The sequence below is a fragment of the Haematobia irritans genome, chromosome 4, assembly GCF_050003625.1.
Source record: "Haematobia irritans isolate KBUSLIRL chromosome 4, ASM5000362v1, whole genome shotgun sequence".
NCBI classification, from domain to species: Eukaryota; Metazoa; Arthropoda; class Insecta; order Diptera; family Muscidae; genus Haematobia; species Haematobia irritans.
This window is the reverse complement of record NC_134400.1, coordinates 168,857,803-168,884,410: the sequence shown is the minus strand read 5'-3', so window position 1 is coordinate 168,884,410 and position 26,608 is coordinate 168,857,803. Positions and strand designations below refer to the sequence as shown.

The window sequence follows — 26,608 nt, the reverse complement described above, 5'->3', positions numbered from 1 at the left end:
GATGCTCGCAGGGAAAAAATTTGGTTGCAATGAAGAGGTGATCGCCGAAACTGAGGCCTATTTTTAGGCAAAACCGAAGGAGTACTACCAAAATGGTATCAAAAAATTGTAAGGTCGGTATAATCTTTGTATCGCTCTTGAAGCGAACTATGCTGAATAATAAAAACGAATTTTGACAAAAAATGTGTTTTTCTTTGTTAGACCGGGGACTTATCAGCCAACCTGTTATTGAAGACATTTTGGTGAAGGAAACAAATGTTTAGACACTGGAATTAACTACTTGGGGCCTTAACAAAGATATGTTTAGGATGAAATATAAAAAGTTTGCACTGTAGAAACAATTTTTTATTTGAACAAATTCTACGTTACAGAGGCGATTTTTCTTGAGAGTTTATAGGATGGATAGGATTCTTCTCACATCTTCTAGTCTATTGAAGAAAATACAATTTATGACCGTCCTTTCGTATATGCAATTTCAGACCTATTCATATTTTGCTTTCACTTTCTTCTACTATTTGTTGTAGAAGAAGTCGATTCGTCTTGACAGAGACTTGAAAAGTATTGGCAAATTACTATTCTACCTAACTTAACGGGTAAATACTCCGAAATAAGTTTACAATCATCATATCAAGGTTTGCATGTTGCTTAGGTATAAACATGGAAATGTTTCACTCAAACCAGGATTAAGAACAATACAATTCGTATGGAAATTTGTGTAATTCAGGTAGACAATTTATACAAATGCACAATGGACGCAGCAAAAACTATCGAGGGATATATAAAAATTCGAGATTTATTTATTTTATGTCAGTCTTAGATCAATGAACACCCAGACAACATCGGATCTTCTCAATATGAATTCTTTGGATAAACCTTCATTTGGATATTCCTTGTTTTTATACCGCGAAGAATTGCGAAGACCTAAACTACGTTACACTCGCTTAAATAAAACCAAACTAACATTGACGGATAATCTTATCAAGAAACATGCAAAAAATCTTAAACAATGTAGTATAGATGATCTACAATCAATCTCAAGGGAAATTCAATTCAAAAAGACTTTGTGTCATCAGCTAAAACGTTTGCAAAGATTAGAAAAACTGGGAATGTATAATATGTCACCCACAATGGAGAGTACGGAACTATAAGAAGGCTAAAGGAGAAAGTAAGAAACAGCTGAGAAAACAGTGAAGATGGTATAATCAGCCCCACCAAATAAATTCACCGTCAAGGTTACATTGATGTCAACATGAAAAGAATTTTATTTGAGTTTTGGGTAAAAATAATTTAATTGAAATCTCAGGATTTTGCTATATAAAATTTATGATGATTTAATATATGCTTGGTATATTTTATTTAATATGTATTGTATCTACTGTTTAATATGACAAATAAATAATAATTTGTTTTAAAAATTATTTTTTTAAATGTTGAATTTTGCATTATTAAATTTATAATAATTTAACATTTTTTAGTATAATTTTTTATTAAAATAAATATGCGAATATTTGTATTGTATTTATTGGTTGGTATAACAGATAAAAAGTTGTGGCAATTGCTCTTTTTATACCCTCAACGATAGAATTGGGGTATATGTTATTAACTTTGTCATTCCGTTTGTAATACATCGAGATATTGCTCTAAGACCCCATAAAGTATATATATTCTGGGTCGTGGTCAAATTCTGAGTCGATCTGAGCGTGTCCGTCCGTCCGCCCGTCTGTTGAAATCACGCTAACTTCCGAACAAAACAAGCTATCGACTTGAAACTTGGCACAAGTAGTTGTTATTGATGTAGGTCGGATGGTATTGCAAATGGGCCATAGCGGTCCACTTTTACGTATAGCCCCCATATAACGGACCCCCAAATTTGGCTTACGGAGACTCTAAGAGAAGCAAATTTCATCCGATCCGGCTGAAATTTGGTACATGGTGTTGGTATATGGTCTCTAACAACTATGCAAAAATTGGTCCACATCGGTCAATAATTATATATAGCCCCCATATAAACCGATCCTCCGATTTGGCTTGCGGAGCCACAAAGAGAAGCAAATTTCATCTGATCTGCCTGAAATTTAGTACGTGATGTTAGTATATAGTCTCTAACAACCATGCAAAAATTGATCCACATCGGTCCACAATTATATATAGCCCCCATATAAACCGATCTTCATATTTGGCTTTCGGATCCTCAAAGACAAGCCAATTTCATCTGATCTGGCTGAAATTTGGTACGTGATGTTAGTATATGGTATCTAACATCCATGCAAAAATTGGTCCACATCGGTTTATAATTATATAAAGCCCCCATATAAACCGATCCCCAGATTTGGCTTGCGGAGCCTCGAAGAGAAACAAATTTCATCCGATCCGGTTGAAATTTGGAACATGGTGTTAGTATATGGTCTCCATGCCAGAATTGGTCCATATCGGTCCATAATTTTATATAGCCCCCATATAAACCGTTCTCCAGATTTGACCTCCGGAGCCTCTTGGAGGAGCAAAATTCATCCGATCCGGTTCAAATTTGGAACGTAGTGTAGGTATATGGCCGCTAACAACCATACCAAAATTGGTCCATATCGGTCTATAGTTATATATAGCCGATCCCTAATCACACAAAAATTGGTCCATATCGGTTCATAGTCATGGTTGCCACTCGAGCCAAAAATAATCTACCAAAATTTTATTTCTTTAGAAAATTTTGTAAAAATTTTATTTCTATAAAAACTTTTGTCAAAATTTTATTTCTATAGAAAATATTGTCAACATTTTATTTCTATAGAAAATTTTGTAAAAATTTTATTTCTATAAAAATTTTGTCAACATTTTATTTCTATAGAAAATTTTGTCAAAATTTTATTTCTATAGAAAATTTTGTTAAAATTTTATTTCTATAGAAAATTTTGTCAAACTGAATTTTATACGTATTTAATCGGTCTTTTTTAATTTAATATATACCACGTATGGACTTACTTACAATTTAGAAGACGGTGTTAGGAGGTTTTAAGATACCTTGCCATCGGCAAGCTTTACCGCAACACAAGTAATTCGATTTTGGATAGCAGTGTGTAGAAGGAGTTTCTACACAATCCATGGTGGAGGGTACATAAGCTTTGGCCTGGCCGAACTTACGGCCGTATATACTTGTCTTCTTTACTTTTAGTTAATTTTTTTGTTCTATGTGTAATTTCGTGAAGTGCAGTAAAAAGTACACCAGGGCATTAAATTTTCTTGGTTTTAACAACTCTGTGTGAAAATCTCAAAATGTGGAGTACAATTTAGCTCAATTTTCGTGAGAGGTTGTTCAATATTGCTAAGCTTTTTTCAAAAACCCCCAAAAAATTTCAGAATATAAAAGTACAAAAAGTGGTCCCAAAATTACGTGAAAAAAATCCTGTGTTGATATACTTTAAAAATTAAATTTAACACAAATATATATCCTAAAAGAAGACTTCTTTCCTGAAAAACGAAATTTTAGAAAAACTAAGTTTTCTTTTGATGCTAAAATTTTTTTCGTTTGAAGTAAATAAAAAATAAAATTTGCTATTTAAGAAAATACTTTAAAACAACAGAGATTTTCGTTTGTTTAAAATTTCATCCCTGAGGAAATTATTTTTTCTATGGATGTAATAATACAATATGTATATCAATTTAAAAAGCGGGCTTACTCTTAAAAAGCTTTCAGCTGCTAAGTTAAAATACGATTGTTTTTAATTTTGTCAAATATTAAAAATTCCCTTTCAACAGAAGAGTTTAAAAAAGATATTGGATACTTGTTTGTATTTAGGATCTTCTTGTTGACTTTCCGCATCTTTTTTCTCATAACTCATGCTAGAATTGTTCCGAATTTGCTTGAGAATTGCTCCACTTTATAAGGTCTGAAATAATTTTTTACCCCCAAAAATCCCCCCAAATAAATTTAACCCCTAAAAATCCCCCTAAACGTGAAAAAAAAACCCTAAATTTGGGGGGAAACCCCTAACCTGGCAACACTGCTATAAAACCGTTTAATTTTTTTTTTTGGTGTATCTCTATGGAGATATTTCACTTTTCAGAGAAACCAACATTCATAAACATTCGCCCATGAATAGAAGAAAACTCAAAACCTTAGGTCATGAATTTGACATAAATACCATTATTCCAGAGTTAAACCAAAACAATGCAAAGAAGAAGGGTCGACAAATAAAGATAGCAGTATTGAATAGGGAATAACAGCAAAGACAAAATATCCATAGGCAACTAGGAAATTTCCTTACCTCTAGCCTTTCATAGATTAACAAAGCGACGATTGTGAAGAGGAGAAACATAAACAGATCTAAGAAAACCTACAAATGTTGGATAGATGAGAAACTGAGAATAGCATTTGAGACCACAAAAACAAGAATCATAGTCATATCTTGGAAAAGTTAAACTTAAATGCAGTTCTCTTCGCCAGTGAATGCGTGGCATAAAAGTAGAAAAGAAATAAAAAGGCACTGGTTTAGAAGTTGAACCAAAATATTTGGGCTTTATTTAATCAATTATTGTTCGTCAAACAATATTTACCTTCGTAGAAGCGAGAGAGTCTCAAAAAAGAATGACAAAAAGCTTCGATGCCGAAAGGCGGGGGTTGATGACATTTGACGTTAGAAAATGTCCTTATTTTCGTACCGAAAGGCAGAAAAAGGCATAGACAAATCCTAACGGAGGGATTACACTTGAAAATGATTATATGACTGAACAAAGCTAAAAAAACGGCATTTGAACTTAAACATTGCCGCCCGCCTTGCAACATCCAGCCATGTTGCAAAATTTAAAAATAAGTTAAATAATATTTACATGTTACATAATGAAAGTATACAGGATGTACATTTCAGTTTACAAAAAAGAGCATTTTATTTTAGTTCAATTCTTTTTTTTTCTCTTGTTATGGTGTCCAATTCATTCATTTTTTTTTTTCCAAAACACAAATTCATATTTACAAATGTGCTCGTCAAGCACGCGATCGTAAATGGACTCGTTAAGCCCGATCGATTTTTAAATTTCAATAAATTTGACTCGTAAGAGCCGGGTGTCGAGGACTCGTAAAGTCAGAAGGCAGTTGAAGACTACCTTACACCCAAGTGTGATATGGGGTGGCGAAGCCACAAACAATTCTCCTGGAGGAACCCCAGAAGCCGTCGTCAACGGTTTTTTATTGGTTGCTGTTGCAACATTGTCGGCCAGAATGGCAGAATCAGTAGTCGTACTGATGGTATGTTCATCGGCAAGGGGTGCGATGCTAGAATTAATCTCCCGTTCCTCATCCAACATGGGGACGTCGTCCTCAGACTCTGGAAGGGTAGCAGCCATCTTTGCTATGTTTTCTATCTATGAAAATATAGAAAGATTTCGGAACGGAAAACCAAATTAACATAATGGTCAGGGTGACCAGAAACCGTAGGTCGCCTTACAACTTGTAGTCCGATCTATTGCGATTCGAACGCGGCCATCAACCCAAAGATTTTTCACGTAACAAAAACTAGGGAGGACGCGAGCATAACGCGACAGATAGACCTATGTTAACTCCCTAAAAGACAAGGATGTAATCCATTTGAACAAACGACGACCGTTAGTACCCGGATGAACATCGCGAATACGACATAATTTCCACGTAGTGGGGAGTAATAGTTCTCGTCGAGAATGTCGTGGACAAATCAAAAGTAGCATGTAAAGTTACCGCTTTCGTAGAAAAGCAGACAGTTTTGTAAATATAACCGTGGGTTATCATCAAGGCGTGACCTGTAAAGCATTCCACATAATCTCATTGTCAAAACCAGTAGTGGTAAAATAGCGTCGCGCTCTATGTGAGAAGACAGCTCAGAATTATGGTGTATATTGCCCCTTGAACCAGACGCATTATTCAAATTATGGTACCCCGTCAATACGTCGTCAACGTACATGCTCTTCCGTAGGACTTGTACATAAAGAGGAAACCCATTCTCCGTGTCGTCAGCCAAATGCAAAAGTTGTCCAAGTCACTGTCTGTAACTAAAAGTTCCGGATAATATTTTGCAGAGAATATCTTAACTGTATTCAATGCAGAAATGTCTAGGACGGGTCAACATATATATGTCTGTATACATCTGTGTGATATCGCAATTGTATACGAATTTATACAACCTCCACCTCAAAACGAGGAGAAACAAGTCTGATTGTTGAGTCGGACCGACGTGTAAAAATGTCATTCAAGGCAGTGAAAACCAATCGAAGTCAAATTGTCTTTCTATCGGTGGATGACCGGCGATAAGGCAGATAACAAATTTTCATTTGTAGGCGTAACCTAAACTGGCCTCATATGGTATAACTGTATATACCCCCGGACAAAGTCGTGGTGAATCGTCTTAATTCATGGTTTTCACAAGAGGGATGCCTAATTTCGAAGAAATTGTGTCAGCCAGGCCGTCCTTGCTTTCCGATTTGTCCGAAGAAATAATTTTCAAGAGGAAGAGTATCTTCACTCAGAATACCGTCGGGATGTCGTTTTATAATTTTCCTCGCAAAACTTATCTAAATCAGATAAGAGAGGACGTCGGGGAAGCTCTTCTAGTTCCCAAAGTGCGGAGAAGTGTCTCGTGAAGACCATTTTCCTTGGAGAGGTCCACAGTAGTCGTGTAGACAGAAATATTCGAGGAAGGGATAGGACCCGTGACAACCCAGCCGAAGACTGTGTTTTGTGCTAGTAATGATCCCAAAATATTCGTTCGCGTACCCTCCAACACAATTTTCGGATAAAGATCCGCGCCCAAAAGCAGATCAACAGGACGACAAACAAATAAATTGGGGTCAGCCAAACGTAGATTTGGCATACTAGACACAATGTCACGATCTAGAGAAAAAGATGGCAGGTTGCCGGAAATGTTCGGAAGAACATACGCTGTAGTCTCCAGTAGGAGCGACTCATCTAGTGGGGTACCAATGCAAAGTGAACAAAGTTCTCTCGACGTGATCGAAACACTTTGATTCACACCAGAAATTGTAGCCGAAGTCGAAGACGTACTCAGTCCAAGTCGGTTCCGCAATCCTTCCGTAATAAAGGATGATTCCGAAGCGGGATCTATTAAGGCCCTAGCAGGATACGTGATACCCTGGTGAACGATATTCACCATTGCAGTTCCTAATAATACATTTCCAGTACGCGAAGTATGGAATACCTGTCTACTGGACGTCCCTGACACAATGCCTGTCGATGTAGAAGGTTCATTGGCATCCACTGGCACCGGTACGGGATTCCGTGAAACTGGTGCGGGAACGATAGGAGCAGTCCCGGGACCAGTCGATGTTTCCCTATGCAAAAGAGTGTGGTGTCTTCTACCACATTTACCGCAATCATATGCGCTGGGGCAATTAGCTGCAATATGTCTGCGGGACAGACAATTCATGCAGCACTGATGGCTCCTAATAATATTCATCCTCTCACGAACTGAAAGATTATGAAACCTAGAACACGTTCTGAGGTGATGATGTCGTCGACAGAGAACGCATAATCTGTCAGGAGAGGATTGGGAGGAAGGAGGCGTACTTGATGGGGAACGAGTCGTTTTCGCATTCGTGAAATGCGAGCGAATTCTTTTGTTGGCCGGAGGCCTGGCGTCAATGCCGCGGATATCGCGAAGACATGTCAATGTCTGGATTCTTTCCGTGAGAAAGAAGTCCAAATCTGACCAAGAAGACAAAGCAGACTTGTCCTTAATACTCTGTTCCCAAAGTGTAACAGTACATTTCGGCAACCTCTGAAGGCATAAAAAGACGAGGATGGGATCCCAATCGTCAGTGGCCACATCGTAGATGGACATTGTCGAAATGCATGTCGAGATACCACGTTGTAGTTTCTTCAGTCCTGAACTGGTCTCAGACTCCAAGACTGGCAAATCAAATAATAATTTGAGTTGGTGGTTCACCAAGAGGCGGGTATTATCATAAGTACCCTTTAGCGCCTTCCACGCAAGAGCGAAGCTTCTATGCGTGAGCGGAAACTTCGAAACCACATCGCGAGCTTCACCACTGGTTTTCTTGAGTAAATGACACAATTTTTCAATATCGCTAAGTCGGCTATTGTTAATGTATACCGCTGTGAAGAAATCTCTAAATGTCGGCCAATTGAGAAAATCGCCGTCAAAAACATCTATATCACAAGGCGGCAGATTGAGACTGTGGGAGGAACTATTGTCTCCCCTAGAGCTAACGGAAGAACTGTGTGAGTCATCGGACCTATGAGAAACATTCAAAAGTAATGTTTGGTCCTCCAACCGAGACGATTTAGCAGAATGCTTAGATGGTGCACGTAGTTCCTCCAATTTACGTTGAATCGACTCCATGACATTCAGATAACAATTATAAGCCACGTCATATTTGCTGTCAGCAGCGGCGACTGCCTCGGTTGCGTTGCTCTGTGTGGACACAAAGTCAAGACATTCGTCGAATAAGCTCTTAACTTTTTCCCACAAAGACTTAGCCTCGGAACCATGACATTCTAGTCTATAGGCGGTTAAATCATCGTCTCGCAAACTGTGAAACTTCGTTTCAAATCGGACTACTGCGTCAGTTGCTCTTGTGAAAGCAGTCAGTGGTGTAGTAGTCATTATGACCAAGTACTGTCAAAATTAAAGGGCGAAAAAATTGACACGTGATGTCCAAAACTATCGGAAAGAGTATAAATCGATCCAAAAAGCTACTTCGATTTGTCGTCGAACAAATGAAAACGCAGTTATTCCTCTCAGTGTATGCGAAAGTTGTATCGTCAACACACAATATTTTTCGCAGTGTACCGAAAGTACTAAAAATGTGAGTAAGGTAACGTGATTACCACAACAACACAAAAAATGAGATCAGAAAATTTCTCACAGTGTACGGAGTACAACCAATTTTTTACAGTGTATCGTCGATACACCAATTTCCTCACAGTGTATTGGAAATACCAGCTAAAATTAGCTCTGCAAGGTAAATTATAAGTATTTTAACTTTTTGTAAAAATTGGCGAAAAATTTCTCCAAGTGTATGAAAACACGTAAAGTTTCTTCCAGTGTATCGTAAATACAAGAAACCCTTTTTCGCGTGGCGAAATATATGCAAAATCTTTATTTGGAAAATATTACAATATTTTCCCAGTGTACCCTGTGTTCCAAAAGATTTTTGCAAGTGTATCGTGAATACAAAAAATATTTTCAGTGTATCGTAGAATACAAAGAATAATTTTTGCGTGGCGAATTATCGAAAAAATTGAAAACTTTATATATTACGAGAGAGTTTCTCTCAGTGTATATATTATCCAAAATTTCTCCCAGTGTACGTAGATACACAAAATTTGTGCAAGTGTATCGTGAATATCACTTGCCAAATGGAAAAATTACAAGACAATGAAAAGTCGTGAACTATAAATTGTAAAATGTCAACTTGACCGATTGTAGGGTGCACGGACTGTAAGATGCACACTACGAAACAGTAAGGTCCAACAACAACAATAATATATAAATAAAAAAGTTTCGTGGAAACTCAAATATGTCAGTATTACGATAATATAATATATAATAAATACTGTTATTTTATTGTTTGTATCGACCGACCGTAGGGTACACTACCACGTAACACGAACGATAATAGTAAACGACCGATATCCGTAGGAATCAACAATAAATACTTTTCTCAATTGAACCTGCAAAAAATTATTTTTATAATTTCGCGCCGTAAGCGACCCACGCTAATAAACCAACGTGTATGCAGTTCGAACGTATGTTGGATGTAACACCTGTGTGCGTACGTGTGTATAGCAAGTTGAACGGCAACTGTATAACACTTTACTATTGATGCCTATTGGCAAACCAATGCTTACAACCAATGCAATTGTTTTTGTTTTTTCTATGCAGATCGAAGATCAAAAAACCAAAAGAAAAACACAACAATGTATACGCAAACAAATGACAAAATACAGCGAAAATTAAATGCAACTTTGACGTTGAATATTTGGATGAAAACAAAGTGGAATTAAACGCACTTTTCAACACTTTAATGAGAATGTAACCGGGTATTAAAGACCGACGGATAATTTAATTTTTTCTCGTAGAGATTTAATGTACAACCGATATAAAATACGAGTTGTAAAGCGACCGTAGGCGAGTGTTTATTTCTGTTTTTATTTATATTCACACCGAAGGATATGCTCACTTTTTAATTATCACTGAAAGTACATACCTTGGTTGTTGATAATATAATTATATTTATGTGCAATAAATTGAAAATGCCTCGTAGAGGATGGTGATCGTCGATCGTTTGTTGTTGTTGTTGATTGGCGTAGCCTTTGCCTTCGAAGAAGAAATAAAAAACACCGAATTAATACTTTCCAATAATTATTCGGCTCGAATGGACCAATGATTGCGTGGCATAAAAGTAGAAAAGAAATAAAAAGGCACTGGTTTAGAAGTTGAACCAAAATATTTGGGCTTTATTTAATCAATTATTGTTCGTCAAACAATATTTACCTTCGTAGAAGCGAGAGAGTCTCAAAAAAGAATGACAAAAAGCTTCGATGCCGAAAGGCGGGGGTTGATGACATTTGACGTTAGAAAATGTCCTTATTTTCGTACCGAAAGGCAGAAAAAGGCATAGACAAATCCTAACGGAGGGATTACACTTGAAAATGATTATATGACTGAACAAAGCTAAAAAAACGGCATTTGAACTTAAACAGCCAGCTTTTAACCCGGCAAAATCCTAAACATTAAAAGTCGCACTATTAACTCTGCCACCAAACATGGCCAACACATACCCGCAAATCACGTTTCGTGGGAATTATTTACTTGGTTCGGTGCCCATGGCTATGATGCATAGCATTGCAAGATCAACCGCAGAACTAAAATAACAAAGGCTCCAGAGTCAGTCGTCTACTAGTCAGTCAACTCTGCGACAAATGCTACAGAGAGCTAGAGAAAAACTGGCATTTCGCTTCTCGTGGCACTAAGCAAACTAGGCTCATCTAGTCTTCACATACAATGTGCCCAATTCTTTTGCTTTGGACTTTTCGTAACCCAAAGCCAATAGGCCAAAATATTGTGGCTACAGGCCGGCGGCTTTATATGTAAAAAAAAAAAACATATATTTACATTGTGCCCATTCCAGCCGCAATGCTTTCCTCTGATAAAGTTACAGATATCTCTCAGTTACTCAGATCACGAAATTATTTATATGGATTCAAAGATTTTGACCTTTACTTAGGTATTTGGGGTATTGATTTCAAGAACCTCTCCCGAACAGATAAATACGAGTATCTGATAAAACAATGAAACAATTATTAAGAATATCTGCAAAGATGTCACAGCCATATCGCCTATGTGTCAACACCAATTTATTATTTATTAAGTATATGGATCAGAAACCTTAAAGACTATTAATTCTATTAATTCTATTAATTTAATTCTATTTTAGGAATTCATGGAATTATGAAGTTTTAAGAATATTTTCTGGACTATAATAATTTTTGGGTACATTAGTTAAATGAACTAAAAAAGGGGAAATCATACACAAATGAAGCCTAAAGACTTACTAAATTCGTATCTCCCACAAAATAGTTCCGAATTTCTTAAAATTTGTAAATTTTACCAATGATACGCCCATCATGTACTTTTAACAATAATGGGCCCATCGCGAACTCGGCAATTGTGGTTACAAAGACATTTTTCCATTAAAACTACGAAACGGATTAAAATGTTTATGTGATGAAATAAGGTAACCTCATTTTTTGATATCTGGTGGGGGAGGGGGCCTCCCCTTGCCTGACTTTTTCAAAACTGTACCAAAGTTTTCCGATTTGGGTGAAATTTCCAAGGTAGGTTAGGGGTGATGTTTAGACAAAGACCCGCTACTTTATTTTTCGATATTTGATCGCGGAGGGGGAACCCCCCTTTGTCCGACTTCTTTTTGAAGTACAGTGAAAAAAAAAACAAAAATTTCCCGATTTACTTGAGATTTGCAGAGAACACGCCGTGAGATTATGAAATTAATATGGGGTACCTGATTTTGTAATATTTAGACGGGGATGGGGACTTCTATCTTACCCGACTTTTTGAAAATTAGAACAAAATTATTTGCTTAAATTTTCAGGAAAGGTTGAATGGGGGCATCTAGACAAAGAGCAGCAACTATTTTTGCTCTAAGACCCCATAAAGTATATATATTCTGGATCGTGGTGAAATTCTGAGTCGATCTGAGCATGTCCGTCCGTCCGTCCGACTGTTGAAATCACGCTAACTTCCGAACAAAACAAGCTATCGACTTGAAACTTGGCACAAGTAGTTGTAATTGATGTAGGTCGGATGGTATTGCAAATGGGCCATATCGGTCTACTTTTACGTATAGCCCACATATAAACGGACCCCCAAATTTGGCTTACGGGGACTCTAAGAGAAGCAAATTTCATCCGAACCGGCTGAAATTTGGTGCATGGTGTTGGTATATGGTTTCTAACAACCACGCAAAAATTGGTCCACATCGGTCCATAATTATATATAGTCCCCATATAAACCGATCCCCCGATTTGGCTTGCAGAGCCTCTAAGAGAAGCAAATTTTATCCGATCCGGCGGAAATTCGGCACATAGTGTTGGAAATTTGGTACTTAAAATTGGTCCACAATGGACAATAATTATATATAGCCCACATATAAACCGATCCCCCGATTTGGCTCCGGAGCCTCTAAGAGAAGCAAATTTCATCCGATCGGTCTGAAATTTGTTACATGGTGTTAGTATATGGTCTCTAATGACCATGCAAAAATTGGTCCACATCGCTCCATAATTATATATAGCCCCTATATAAACCGATCACCAGATTTGACCTCCGGAGCCTCTTGGAAGACTAAAATTCATCTGATTCAGTTGATATTTGGTACGTGGTGTTAATATATGGCCTCAAACAAATTGGTCGAAATCGGTCCACAATTATATATAGCCCCCATATAAACAGATCCCGAGATTTGGTTTTGGAGCCACTTGGAGGAGCAAATTTCATCCGAGTCAGTTGAAATTTGGTACATTGTGCTAGTATATGGCCGTTAACAACCATGCCTAACTAGGTCCATAGCGGTCTATAGTTATATATACCCCTCAGATAAATCGATCCCCAATCACACAAAAATTGGTCCATATTAAATTCATAATTTTATATAGCCCACATATAAGCGACCCCCATATTTCAATTCTGATTCTCTACGTACCGTGCAAAAGTCCACCTTTTTTGTCTAATATATACCACGTATGGACTAACTCACAATTTAGGAAACGATGTTAAGAAGTTTTAAGATACCACAACCCATGTAATTCGATTGTAGATGACAGTCTTTCGTAACATAGAAGATTCTACGCAATCCATGGTGGAGGGTACATAATATTCGGCCTGGCCGAACTTACGGCCGTATATACTTGTTTTCTTTCGACATTTGGTCGGTAGGAGGGCCTCCCCTTTGCCCGAACGTACAGTGAAAAACTAAAATTCTCCGACGTGCTGAAATTTTACGGAAAACCTAGATGAGGTTATGAAATTTATATGAGGTATCTGATTTTTTAATATTTGCTGGGAGAAACTAAAACGACACAGGGAGACATCCACTTCTCCTTAAGTACATACAGTGAAACAATTACACTTTTCCAATTTACATGAAATGTACAGAGAACGTGGGGGAGGTTATGAAATTAATATGGGATACCTGATTTTGTGTGACTTGGACTGGAATAAGGGTCTCCCCTTGCCCTGTTTTTTTTAATTGGGGCGTCTACACAACATACGCTACATCATTTGTCGACATCTCGTCTGGGAGCGGGACCTCCTCTAAGATTGGAAAAAATCCTAGAGGAGGTTCCCTAAGTTTACATGAAATTTACAAAGGCCGTAGGGAAGATTATGAAATCAATATGGTGTACCTGATTTTTTGGTATTTAGACGGGGAAGGAACCTTCTTCTTGCCCCACAATTTGAAAATTGAAACTTGAAAGTTTCTAGATTTTCTTGGAATTTTCATGTTAAGGGATCTATTACTATTGTCGATATTTTATTGGCGAAATTGTCGTTGCTTTAAAAAAATAGAGCAAAACCCAAACTTCTCTGATTTACTTGAAATTTACAGGGAACGTGGGAGAAGTTGATTAAATTAATACAGGAAGCATACTTTTTCGATATCTGGTTGGAATAATAAAATAAACTTCATCAATTTACTTGGAATTTATAGAAATTGTTGGGTAACGTTGAAATGAATTAAGGTTATGTGATTTTCTGATATCTGGTCGAGAAGGAAGGGAGAGGTTTCTTCTTTGGCCGAAGGGAGAGGTTTCTTCTTTGGCTCAATACATAATTTTATGATTTTTGCACAGACTTCTGCCAGACTTTTCTAAGTAAAAATCTTAAATTTACATGAAATTGACAGGGAACGTAGAGGGTGCTTCATTTTCCGATATATGTTCCGGAGAGACATGTTATCCGTGTTAGTATGGTAAATTTTAAAGCAGTTTTATTTTTTCCAATTTATTGGACGGCAAACAATATTCCACGCTTGAAATTCACAGGAAATGGAGAATATTGTCCAACGAATTGAATACAGAACATTATTTTAAACAAATTGGTGGAAAGGGACCACATTCTCCTCAACATTTGTTAAGAATGACCGTTTTACATCTGCCTATACGCCGTGTTTCTGTGTATAAACGAAAAATCATGTTGTCCGATTTGTTTGAAATGTAAGGGATACGTGTGTGGAAAACATGTATTCAAAAATCAGTACTTCAGTGTTTGTACCAGACTTACCCTGACCCTGCTCTTCAAAACAGTTCAAATCCTTTCGAATTTGTTTTCAGAATATGGTTGACTAAGTTAACACCAAATGTTCTTACAAATATGCTTCAGAAGCATGGTTGCCACAGTTGGTAGAATTCTTCCAAAAATAGTAGATTTTTTATTTTTGGTAGATTGGTAGAATTCTTGATATTTCGGTAGATTTTGCAAAACATTCCTCTCCAACTAAGAGGTACTTAATAAAATTTCTATAGAAATGAAATTTTGACTAATTTTTTTAGAAATTTTTTATAGATGTGAAATTTTGACAAAATTTTTAATAGAAATAAAATTTTAACAAAATTTGATATAGATATAACATTTTGACTAACTTTGCTATAGAAATTAAATTTTAACAAAATTTTGTATAGAAAATACATTTTGACAAAATTTTCTATAGAAACGACATTTTGACAAAATTTTCTATAGAAATGAAATTTTCACAAAATTTTCAATAAAATAAAATTTTGACAAAATTTTCTATAGAAATGAAATTTTGACAAAATTTTCTATAGAAATGAAATTTTGACAAAATTTTCTACAGAAATTAAATTTTGACAAAATTTTCAATAGAAATAAAATTTTGACAAAATTTTATATAGAAATGAAATTTTGGCAAAATTTTCTATAGATATAACATTTTGACTATCTTTGCTATAGAAATAAAATTTTAACAAAATTTTCTATAGAAAAATTTTTTAATTTGTTTTTTTTTTTTAATTTTAATTTTTTGAGAGAAGGTAAAAAATCTTTGGTTCCTACACGCAAAAAAATAATTCTTTCCTCCTAAACGAAATTTTAGACAAACAAAGTTCGTTTCTCATTTGATTTTCGCAGGAAGTGTATTTGGAAGAAAAATATATACTTTTTGTGATAAACGTTTATTCTTTTCCAGGATGTAAAAACAAATACATGAAGACAAACTCAAAAAAAAAAACATTGTTTTCTTGCTAATTGCATTTTCCCTCACATTTTTCTCACATCCACGAGGTTTTTTAGTTCATAACACCTTTTTCTGTAATACCAACAATGTAGAAGAAATTATACGATTTTATAAATTTTTTAAATTTTTTTTACCTTTCGCCTGGACGGAGAATCGAACCGCGGACCATGCACTTTGTAAGCAAACACACTGACCACTGAGCTATGTACCTGTTATGGTCATCAATAGATAAATATCCATATAAGTTATATTTATAGAGCATAGCTTGCGGCGCCCACGAACCGAATAAACAAAGTTTATTTAACAGAAACAAACATTTAGTGTATCACCGTAGAGCAGTGGTTGCTACGTCCGACTTGCATGCCAAGGGTCGTGGGTTCGATCCCTACTTCGACCAAAGTTTTTTTGTTTTTTTTTTACATATATTCCAGATATGTTCGGAAGATTCCGAAAAATGTTCAACATTACATTGTACTATATTAAATTTTGAACTGTAAAATATGTCTTATTAAAGACCTAAAGTTAGAAAAGAACACTGTTTGATATAAACGAAATGGACTGTGTTGTTGTTTCAAAAAAAACTTTTTTTATTGAAAAAATAAAAATTTTGTAACAAACGAATTTTTTTGGTGATAAAAGTTTAAAATTTTCGAAGCAATTCAAAAAACTCTAGCAAAAGAAAAACGTTTTCGGTACACGTTTTCCAAACGTTTTTTTTTCTTTGCGTGTAGTGTACAATCATAGAATGATGATGTTTGTCATTCCCACATCCAAATATAGATTTCCGACTTTAAAGACTATAAATATGGTGTGAATAATCGGTCAATGTTTTGGTAAACCCGATCTACTAATTTGACTTCTAATGCTTCTAGTCACCGCAATTCTTACCCGATTTACCTGAAATTCAAAATCTAGAGGTATTTTGAGTCCATTAACCAGTGTGCCAAAGAAGGTGTGTCTATGTTTTGGTATAGACCCCATATAGACCGATCTGGCTTCTAGACACAGCAACTTTTAACCGATTTACCTGAAATTCAAAATGTAGAGGTATTTGAGGTCCATAAAGTCTGCCGCTATTGATGTATATCTATATATGTTTTGGTATAGTCCCCATATAGATCTCTAGGGTGTGTTGAATATGGTGTGCATCGGTCCATGTTTTGGTATATATATTTTGGCATAGTATCGGTCATCAAAATCCACCTGATACTCTATATTATCAACAAAAACCCCTATGAAGAAGAGTTTTCAAAGGAAAGTATTATATTTGAATCATGTTGGTGGGTATTTAGGATTAAGGGTCGGCCGTATAAGCTGTGATTTAAGTCGAATCGCATAACTCGAAGGCAATGCTTCCCAAAAGGACAATGAAATTAGATTTTTCTTTCCAAAATACGCGTTTTTATGATTTTTTTCGGAAAACCAGTTGAACCGATCATAAAAATGTTTTAAAAAAACATCAACCATCGATTTTGGAAAATAGTCAGGCTTTTTAAAGCCGAAAATACTTTCATAAATACCACTTTTTTCATCAGTAATGGACTCAGATATTCAAAATACTTACACGCATTTTTTGTCTCTCGAACAGCACATGAAATGGGGGTAATTTTTAACATTTCATATCATCTACTCTGTATAGGCTTACTTTTTTGCCAAGTAGCATTACTTCAATCAGGCCTTCCTTGTAAAGCTTACTGTAAGCGTTATAAATTTTCGCCTCGTTTCGTTGTTGTTGCATTTGTTGTCATTTATCAATACAGGTTTTATGGTTTTGGGGTCGTTTTTGATTTCCTCTACTAAAATCACTCATGATCTACTAAAATGTCTGTCCACTCCTCTTAAAGTTGTTCTCCACGTAGCAAAAAAACGATTTTTTATTTTGCTTAGAACAGGAATTTCCACTCCTACATGTTGTGCTCTTGCACAGAGTAACAACGTTTAAAATTTTTTGTTTGACATTTTCCTTGCCATTTGTAGCCTTCTTGCATTTATCTATGCTTAAGCTGGCTGACTTGCTTTTAGATTGAAAAAAAAAAACACCAGCATTCATTCATTTATTCCTCCATGAAATACCAAGAAATATGACTTTAAGGCATTTATGTTTGACATTTTTGTTTCTGTCTCTTTTGTATGGAATTTGAGCAATTGTAGGGCAATAGGATGAAATGAGAATGGACAAAATTCAAAATTTTCATCATTCGAGGAATTGAATATGATGCATTTTGTTTCGTCACACAAAATATTTGCATAAAATGAAACAAATATTTTTTCTATTCTTGAGACAATAGAATTTTGTATATTTTTAAAATTAATCCCAGATTTTCAGGAAACTACTCAACAACATTCTCATATTTTGTAAAATTAACAAATATGTATGTATATAGAAACTTCTCAGAATGGGACATCCGTGGCCACATACATTTTGTTCATATGTGGGAGATGTTCAAACGTCTCACTTTGTCATTCCACTTTTGAGAGGAGTCCGCCTTCTAAAGTGTCTTTGGTTACAATATTTGTGGAAGGATATTAAATGTTTACATGATGTTTGATGATTCTGGTGAAAATGTCCCATTTTTTTTAATAAGTAAAAAAATTAATTACATATGTTTAATAAATTTTCTTGAATTTGTAGAAAAGTATTTACTTTTTTATGTGATATCGGCGTGATGTGAGCGTTTGTAATACTGTTTAGTGTAAATTTTCTAAAATTAACCAAAAATGTTTTTCCTGGAGGGATCACTGTTTTTTCAGTGTATTAGCGTAAATTCTTTGGAAGTTTAAATATCCCCAGAATTGCAAACGTGTCAAATTTGTTTTACGATTTTAACTTGCACCAAAAAGCGAAAGGCACTGCTCCTACAAAATGGGAGACCTTACTCGCAATGGACTTTGATAGTATGATTAACTCTAAACTAATTTGTTTAAGATATTGAATTTATAGATTTTTTTTTTCAAATTTAGTTCCATAGAAAATTTCCTCAAAATTTTATTTCAATAGATAATTTTCTCAAAATTTTATTTCTTTAGAAAATGTTTTCAAAATATTATTTCCATAGCAAATGTTGTCAAAATTGTATTTCTATAGAAAATTTTGTCAAAATATTATTTCTATAGAAAATTTTGTAAAAATTTTATTTCTATAGAAAATTTTGTCAAAATTTTATTTCTATAGAAAATTTTGTCAAAATTTTATTTCTATAGAAAATTTTGTCAAAATTTTATTTCTATAGAAAATTTTGTCAAAATTTTATTTCTCTAGAAAATTTTGTAAAAATTTTATTTCTCTAGAAAATTTTGTAAAAACTTTATTTCTCTAGAAAATTTTGTCAAAATGTTATTTCTCTAGCAAATTTTGTCATGATTTATATGTGAAAATTTTATTTCTATAAAAACTTTTGTCAAAATTTTATTTCTATAAAAACTTTTGTCAAAGTTTTATTTATATAGAAAATTTTGTTAAAATTTTATTTCTATATAAAATTTTGTCAAAATCTTATTTCTATAGAAAATTTTGTCAAAATTTTATTTCTATAGAAAATTTTGTCAAAATTTTATTTCTATAGAAAATTTTGTCGAAATTTTATTTCATTGTTGTTGTTTTTTGATTTCAGCTTAAAACCATACATTGACTAAACTACAAGTGTAGCTTAACCAACAGAGGAAAAGAATGTTTGTCAAATTTATTTGGGCAAAGCCCTATAGACTGCAAGATGGTTGGATGGACGCACGTTTCGGAATTACCACATTCCTCATCAGCATCCTCTACTTGCAGCAAAACTATCAACCAATTATCAGAATAAATTCAGGCAGTTCATTAAACCCAACAATAAACCACACTTGAACCCTCCGAAAAAAGGTTTTACATTGATAGCCGGTTTTTGCTGAAATAAATTCGTACAAACATCTCTCTTTTCCTTTGCCACCGTCAAATCATCGATTTGAATGAAGTTGGCTGGGTTTTATTTTGAGCGTGCTTCCTCTTCTTTCTTTCATTCGTTTTGTTTGGTTATTGTTGGTTTTTGTTCTTTAATCATTGTTGTTATTTTTTTGATTTCAGCTTAAAACCATACATTGACTAAACTACAAGTGTAGCTTAACCAACAGAGGAAAATAATGTTTGTCAAATTTATTTGGGCAAAGCCCTATAGACTGCAAGTTGGTTGGATGGACGCACGTTTCGGAATTACCACATTCCTCATCAGCATCCTCTATTTGCAGCAAAACTATCAACCAATTATCTGAATAAATTCAGTTCATGAAACCCAACAATAAACCACACTTGAACCCTCCGAAAAAAGGTTTTACATTGATAGCCTTTCGGCTTTTGCCGAAATTTTATTTCTATAAAAAATTTTGTCAAAATTTTATTTCTATAAAAAATTTTGGCAAAATTTTATTTCTATAAAAAATTTTGGCAAAATTTTATTTCTATAGAAAATTTTACCACAACTATAGAAAATTTGGCCGAAATTTTGTGTCCGTAGAAAATTTTGTCAAAATTTTATTTCTATAGAAAATTTTATCAAAATGTTATTTCTATAGAAAATTTTGTCAAAATTTTATTTCTATAAAAAATTTTGTCAAAATTTTATTTCTATAAAAAATTTTGTCAAAGTTTTATTTCTATAAAAAATTTTGTCAAAATTTTATTTCTATAAAAAAATTTGTCAAAATTTTATTTCTATAAAAAATTTTGTCAACATTTTATTTCTATAGAAAATTTTACCAAAACTACAGAAAATTTGGCCGAAATTTTGTGTCCGTAGAAAATTTTGTCAAAATTTTATTTCTATAGAAAAGTTTGCCACAGCTGTATTTTTATAGCAAACTTGGTCATGATTTATTTGTGAAAATTTTATTTCTATAAAAACTTTTGTCAAAATTTTATTTCTATAGACAAATTTATCAAAACTTTATTTCTTTAGAAAATAAATAGGAAATTTTGTCAAAATTTTATTTCTATAGAAAATTTTGTTAAAATTTTACTTCTATGGAAAATTTTGTCAACATTTTATTTCTATAGAAAATTTTGTCAAAATTATATTTCTATAAAAAAAGTTTGTCAAAATATTGTTTCTACACACAAAAAAATTTTTTTCTGATTCAATCACGAAATTAATTGATCCAATTAATTTTTTAATTGAAATGTCTTCAATCACAGAAATGATAGTATCAATTAAAAAATTAATTGATCCAATTAAATATTTAATTGATACTATTAATTTGTGTGATTGATTTTTATTTCAATTAAAAAATTTGTTGAATCAATTAAATTTTTAATTGAATATTTTCTAAAACTCAATTAAGATTTTAATTGGAAAAATTTTCGTGACATTTTTTTCTGTGTATAGAAAATTTTACCAAAACTATAGAAAATTTGGCCCACATTTTGTTTCCGTTGAAAATTTTGTCAAAATTTTATTTAAAAAAAAAGTTTGTCAAAATATTGTTTCTATAGAAAATTTTACCAAAACTATAGAAAATTTGGCCCACATTTTGTTTCCGTTGAAAATTTTGTCAAAATTTTATTTCTATAGAAAAGTTTGCCAAAGCTGTATTTCTATAGCAAATTTTGTCATGATTTATTTGTGAAAATTTTATTTCTATAAAAACTTTTGTCAAAATTTTATTTCTATAGAAAATTTTGCCATAATTTTATTTCTATAGAAAATTTTGCCATAATTTTATTTCTATAGAAAATTTTGTCAAAATTTTATTTCTATAGGAAAGTTTGTAAAAATTTTATTTCTCTAGAAAATTTTTCAAAATTTTATTTCTATAGAAAATTTCGCCGAAATTTTGCTTCCGTAGAAAATTTTGTCAAAATTTATTTCTATAGAAAATTTTGCCAAAATTGTATTTCTATAGCAAATTTTGTCATGATTTATATGTGAAAATTTTATTTTTATAAAAACTTTTGTCAAAGTTTTATTTATATAGAAAATTTTGTTAAAATTTTATTTGTATAGAAAATTTTGTCAAAATTTTATTTCTATAGAAAATTTTGTCAAAATTTTATTTCTATAGAAAATTTTGTCAAAATTTTATTTCTATAGAAAATTTTGTCAAAATTTTATTTCTATAGAAAATTTTGTCAAAATTTTATTTCTAGAAAAAATTTTGTCAAAATGTTATTTCTATAGACAATTTTATCAAAACTTTATTTCTATAGAAAATAAATAGGAAATTTTGTCAAAGTTTTATTTCTATAGAAAATTTTGTTAAAAGTTTACTTCTATAGAAAATTTTGTCAACATTTTATTTCTATAGAAAATTTTGTCAAAATTATATTTCTATAAAAAAAAGTTTGTCAAAATATTATTTCTATAGAAAATTTTACCAAAACTAATGAAAATTTGGCCCAAAATTTGTTTCCGTTGAAAATTTTGTCAAAATTTTATTTCTATAGAAAATTTTGCCAAAATTGTATTTCTATAGCAAATTTTGTCATGATTTATATGTGAAAATTTTATTTTTATAAGAACTTTTGTCAAAGTTTTATTTATATAGAAAATTTTGTTAAAATTTTATTTCTATAGAAAATTTTGTCAAAATTTTATTTAATTTAATTTAATTTATTTATTTTCATATGTAACTAAGCCTTACAAAGGCCTTATACAGTTACTTAAATCAACATTTTAAATACTACTCAAAACAATTCTCTTATTTCTAACATTAATATACTAACAATAATACAACAACAGGATCAAAATTTTATTTCTATAGAAAATTTTGTCAAAATTTTATTTATATAGAAAATTTTGTCAAAATTTTATTTCTATAGAAAATTTTGTCAAAATTTTATTTCTATAGAAAATTTTGTAAAAATTTTTTTTCTATAAAAAATTTTGTCAAAATGTTATTTCTATAGAAAATGTTACCACAACTATAGAAAATTTGGCGAAAATTTTTTGTCCGTAGAAAATTTTGTCAAAATTTTATTTCTATAGAAAAGTTTGCCACAGCTGTATTTCTATAGCAAATTTTGTCATGATTTATTTGTGCAAATTTTATTTCTATAAAAACTTTTGTCAAAATTTTATTTCTATAGACAATTTTATCAAAAATTTATTTCTATAGAAAATAAATAGGAAATTTTGTCAAAGTTTTATTTCTATAGAAAATTTTTTTAAAATTTTACTTCTATAGAAAATTTTGTCAACATTTGATTTCTATAGAAAATTTTGTCAAAATTATATTTCTATAAAAAAAGTTTGTCAAAATATTATTTCTATAGAAAATTTTACCAAAACTATAGAAAATTTGGCCCAAATTTTGTTTCCGTTTATTTGTGAAAATTTTATTTCTATCAAAACTTTTGTCAAAATTTTATTTCTATAGAAAATTTTGCCATAACTTTATTTCTATAGAAAATTTCGTTGACATTTTATTTCTATAGAACATTTTGGAGAAGAAAATTTTGCAAAATCTAACAAAACATCAAGAATTCTACCAATCTACACTAAAAAAATATTGTCATGAGGCCAAAGATTTCATGTCTTTAAAATACGAATATGAAGTTTTTTCCTTGAACAAAAGTCGATAAACTTTTCAATGAAGTCGTATTGTCCTTATAACTAAATGATTTGCCTTAGAAATGGGTATCATAACGTGAAAGAAAAAATTTTTGGGCTAAGGTCAACTTGACTTTAAAAATTCAGAAAAATTCTTTTAAATTAATGAAATTGTCTTTAAATTTGTTGTCTTTTTGCATCTTGACTACAAAGCAAAACATCGTTAAAATATAGGACATGTTTTTCAATTCTTTATTTTAAAGATGTTTTTTACTTGAAACATAGCATAATTTCTACTGGAAGTCTAGTCTGAATTTGGAAAAAAAATTCCCTTTAACTTGTTTTTAAAGGACTTTGATAGCATATGAAGAAAAAAAGCTGAAAAAAACGAAAAATTAAAATCATTTTATTATTATCTTTTAGTCTGTTTTTCACCCATTTGAAACAAAAAAGTTAAAATTGCACATTAAAAATACGAAAAAAGCCAGTTATAAAAAGGAACTTCCTGTGTAGTTAAAACATAGAACATTTTTGGGAGGACATTTTTGAAGCGTTATTAAAGTTGTGTGAACAACTTCCAAATTTGTTGCTGGATTTGTTACCTTTAGCGAAAATTTTCGATTAGTTTACGAAGAAATGTCTTTTGGTATATATAGTCTCAGTGATGCAAAGAAATGAATTATTACCTTAGAAATCAATCGTTTTTAAAATCCCAATATGTGCTGTCATAGAGAAATTCATAATAATCCAAAAATATAAGATTTCGATGCTGGTATTACAGTTTCGTTAGCTTTTGATCACTTGCACACTATTTTACACAAGAATTTTTTAAAAAGGGGTTTCTTAGATTTTCAAAACTTTTAACTCCACAAGAAATTTATTTATTTTTTTTTTTATTTATTGTATTAGCTTTATTCAATTTTCTATTTTTAGCTTTTTATTTTATAATTCCTATATTCTTTTTTGATAAGTAGCTATTTCATAACATTCTTAGATTTGTTAATTTGGTTTTAAGGTCATTAACTTTCGGTCACTTTTTCTTAGCCTTTTATAAAAAAATATTTATATTTTATTTTGCACTGTTTTCCACAATAAGATTTAAGATTTTCACTGTAAAATTTAAATTTTTAATTGATAGACATTTATATTTATCTACATAATATTTTCGCCTTTTCTTAAATTTCTCAACCGATATTTTATAGAATCAATTTTCTTGGTCTACAAATTTTTTCCACAAGCATTTCTCCACGAAGGTATTTTCTTCATTTGCATACACACAGATGCACAATGTAAATTTTACTTTAAAATTATCATAGTGACATGCATGATCATCATGAAGTGGATGCTAGTTAGCCACTCTTCAGATAGAAAACGCCGGGCTCTGAACTTTCATTTGAGGCACACAAATATTCAGAACATCTCTCTACCACACGCACTACCACTAGTCTATGGCTTGGGACGCACTTGTCGCACACATTGAGTTGCCTTTTGTTTAGAATTTTCTTTTCATTTCTCACGCACCGATGCTTTATATGGGTATGGGTTGGGGTTTTATTTATGTGGGTTTTCGTAGGGATCACGAGGCTTCATTAAAACGCACAAACATCACCGAAATAATCATAACATTCAAAAGGGCCAGAAGCCATAGCCACCACCGACGCTTATTTGTTTATGCTATGGTGGTGAGGTGTTAATATCCAGAGCAAGTTGGACGTAGAAAAACCGTTATAACCAAACACACGTTCAACCGTCACCGCAGTTAGCAAACGAATGCTCTTGGTTTGCTGCAACTCCCAAACACTCAATGGCGGTTCTGCATGCTCTGACCATAAAACAACAAAATGGGTTTGTTTGGTGCTCCCTTTTTTGCTGAGAGTTCATACATGGTGGTTGTGTGTAGTGTGTGCGTGTGTGTTTTTAATAAACCACTCTTGGCGAGTGCTTGGTTGGATGTCTTAAGCTTGGCCTCAAAACAAGTTCGTTTTCTTTGTGGTTAACAACACAACTCTTCTCAATCAAGAAATTACCATAAATTTCTGTGGATGGTGTAAAGGGGACTTGGTGGAGAAGTGAAATCTTAATGATGCGGTAAACAGGGATGCCATATCTATGATTTTATGCCTTAAAAAATGTCAAATTACATATTTGGCAATTTTTCCTCACACAATAAATGACTCAGATTTATTTTTCCCAGTTAAAAGAATTTGTCACGATCTAACATTTCTACAAAAATTTAGTCTACAAAAAATTAGTTTTGTGCAAATTAGTTTTATTGCGATAAAAGGACTTGTTTTGAGAAAAGAACAAAAAAAGCAAAAGTAATTATACCCACCCCCATATGATGGTGGAGGGGGGGGTATATTAACTTTGTCATTCCGTTTGTAACACATCGAAATATTGGTCTAAGGCCCCATAAAGTACAGTGTGATCGCGGTAACGTGAACACCGCCTAACGTGAACACGAGTTTTCTTACACTAACTACTCCGTAAAGCTGAAAAACATGAAATTTTACGTTAAAGGCAGATTCAAAATACAATTTGAAATGCACTTATGAAATTCTTTAACGATCTAGTTGGGCTTTTTTCGTGAATTTAAATTATTAGTTTAAATTGCTTCATAATTCCATACCCACTGACTTGAAACTTGGCACAAGTAGTTGTTATTGATGTAGGTCGGATGGTATTGCAAATGGGCCATCTCGGACCACATTTACGTATGGCCCCCATAGAACCAACCCCCAGATTTGGTTTGCGGATCCACTTAGAGGAGAAAATTTCATCCGAAATTTGGTACGTGGTGTAAGTATATGACATCTAATACCCATGCAAAAATTGGTCCATATTGGTCCATAATTATATATAGTCCCCATATGAACTGATCCCCAGATTTGACCTCCGGATCCTCTTGGAGAAGCAAATTTCGTTTATAATTTATAATTTTGTACATTACGAGTATATTAGTATATGGTCTTTAACAATCATTCGGTTTTGTACATTATATTTATAATTTATAATTTTGTACATTATATTATTATATGGTCATAATTGACGTACATTGAAAAAAATATTGTCGTGAGGTCAAAGATTTCATGTCTTTAAAATACGAATACAAATTTTGCTTAGCATAGAAGACGCATTTCTCTAAAATAAAGTTATTTTCCTTGTCCAAAAGTCGATAAACTTTTCAATGAAGTCGTATTGTCCTTATAATTAAGTGATTTGACTTAAAAATGGGTATCTTAGCATGAAAGAAAAAATTTATAGGCTAAGGTCAACCTGACTTTAATAATTCAGAAAAATTCTGTAAATTTAATGAAATT

General features: G+C 32.6%; 3 protein-coding genes across 3 annotated transcripts in view; 1 reads left to right on the top strand and 2 right to left on the bottom strand.

The window, feature by feature from the left end:
• The window catches only part of RhoGEF64C (Rho guanine nucleotide exchange factor at 64C), a 516,589-nt gene extending 491,545 nt beyond the window's left edge, over positions 1 to 25,044 (bottom strand). The window contains exon 1 of the mRNA XM_075305189.1: positions 23,975 to 25,044. The gene's annotated coding sequence lies outside the window, so the exon portion shown is untranslated. The remainder of the gene's footprint in view (positions 1 to 23,974) is intronic.
• LOC142236770 (uncharacterized) lies at positions 829 to 1,369 on the top strand. Its single transcript, XM_075308052.1, has one exon. The coding sequence runs from the start codon at positions 855 to 857 to the stop codon at positions 1,146 to 1,148; it is 294 nt and encodes a 97-aa protein (XP_075164167.1). The 5' UTR covers positions 829 to 854; the 3' UTR covers positions 1,149 to 1,369.
• LOC142235127 (uncharacterized) lies at positions 4,483 to 10,506 on the bottom strand. Its single transcript, XM_075306381.1, has 3 exons — positions 10,497 to 10,506; positions 10,210 to 10,319; positions 4,483 to 5,352 (listed from the first exon to the last, which is right to left on the bottom strand). The coding sequence occupies exon 3, from the start codon at positions 5,332 to 5,334 to the stop codon at positions 5,020 to 5,022; it is 315 nt and encodes a 104-aa protein (XP_075162496.1). The 5' UTR covers positions 5,335 to 5,352; positions 10,210 to 10,319; positions 10,497 to 10,506; the 3' UTR covers positions 4,483 to 5,019.
• Positions 25,045 to 26,608: the final 1,564 nt, after the last annotated feature.

Coding starts and splice junctions, on each gene's coding strand:
- LOC142236770 (XM_075308052.1), top strand. CDS start 855: ATGAATTCTTTGGATAAACCTTCATTTGGATATTCCTTGTTTTTATAC.
- LOC142235127 (XM_075306381.1), bottom strand. CDS start 5,334: ATGGCTGCTACCCTTCCAGAGTCTGAGGACGACGTCCCCATGTTGGAT.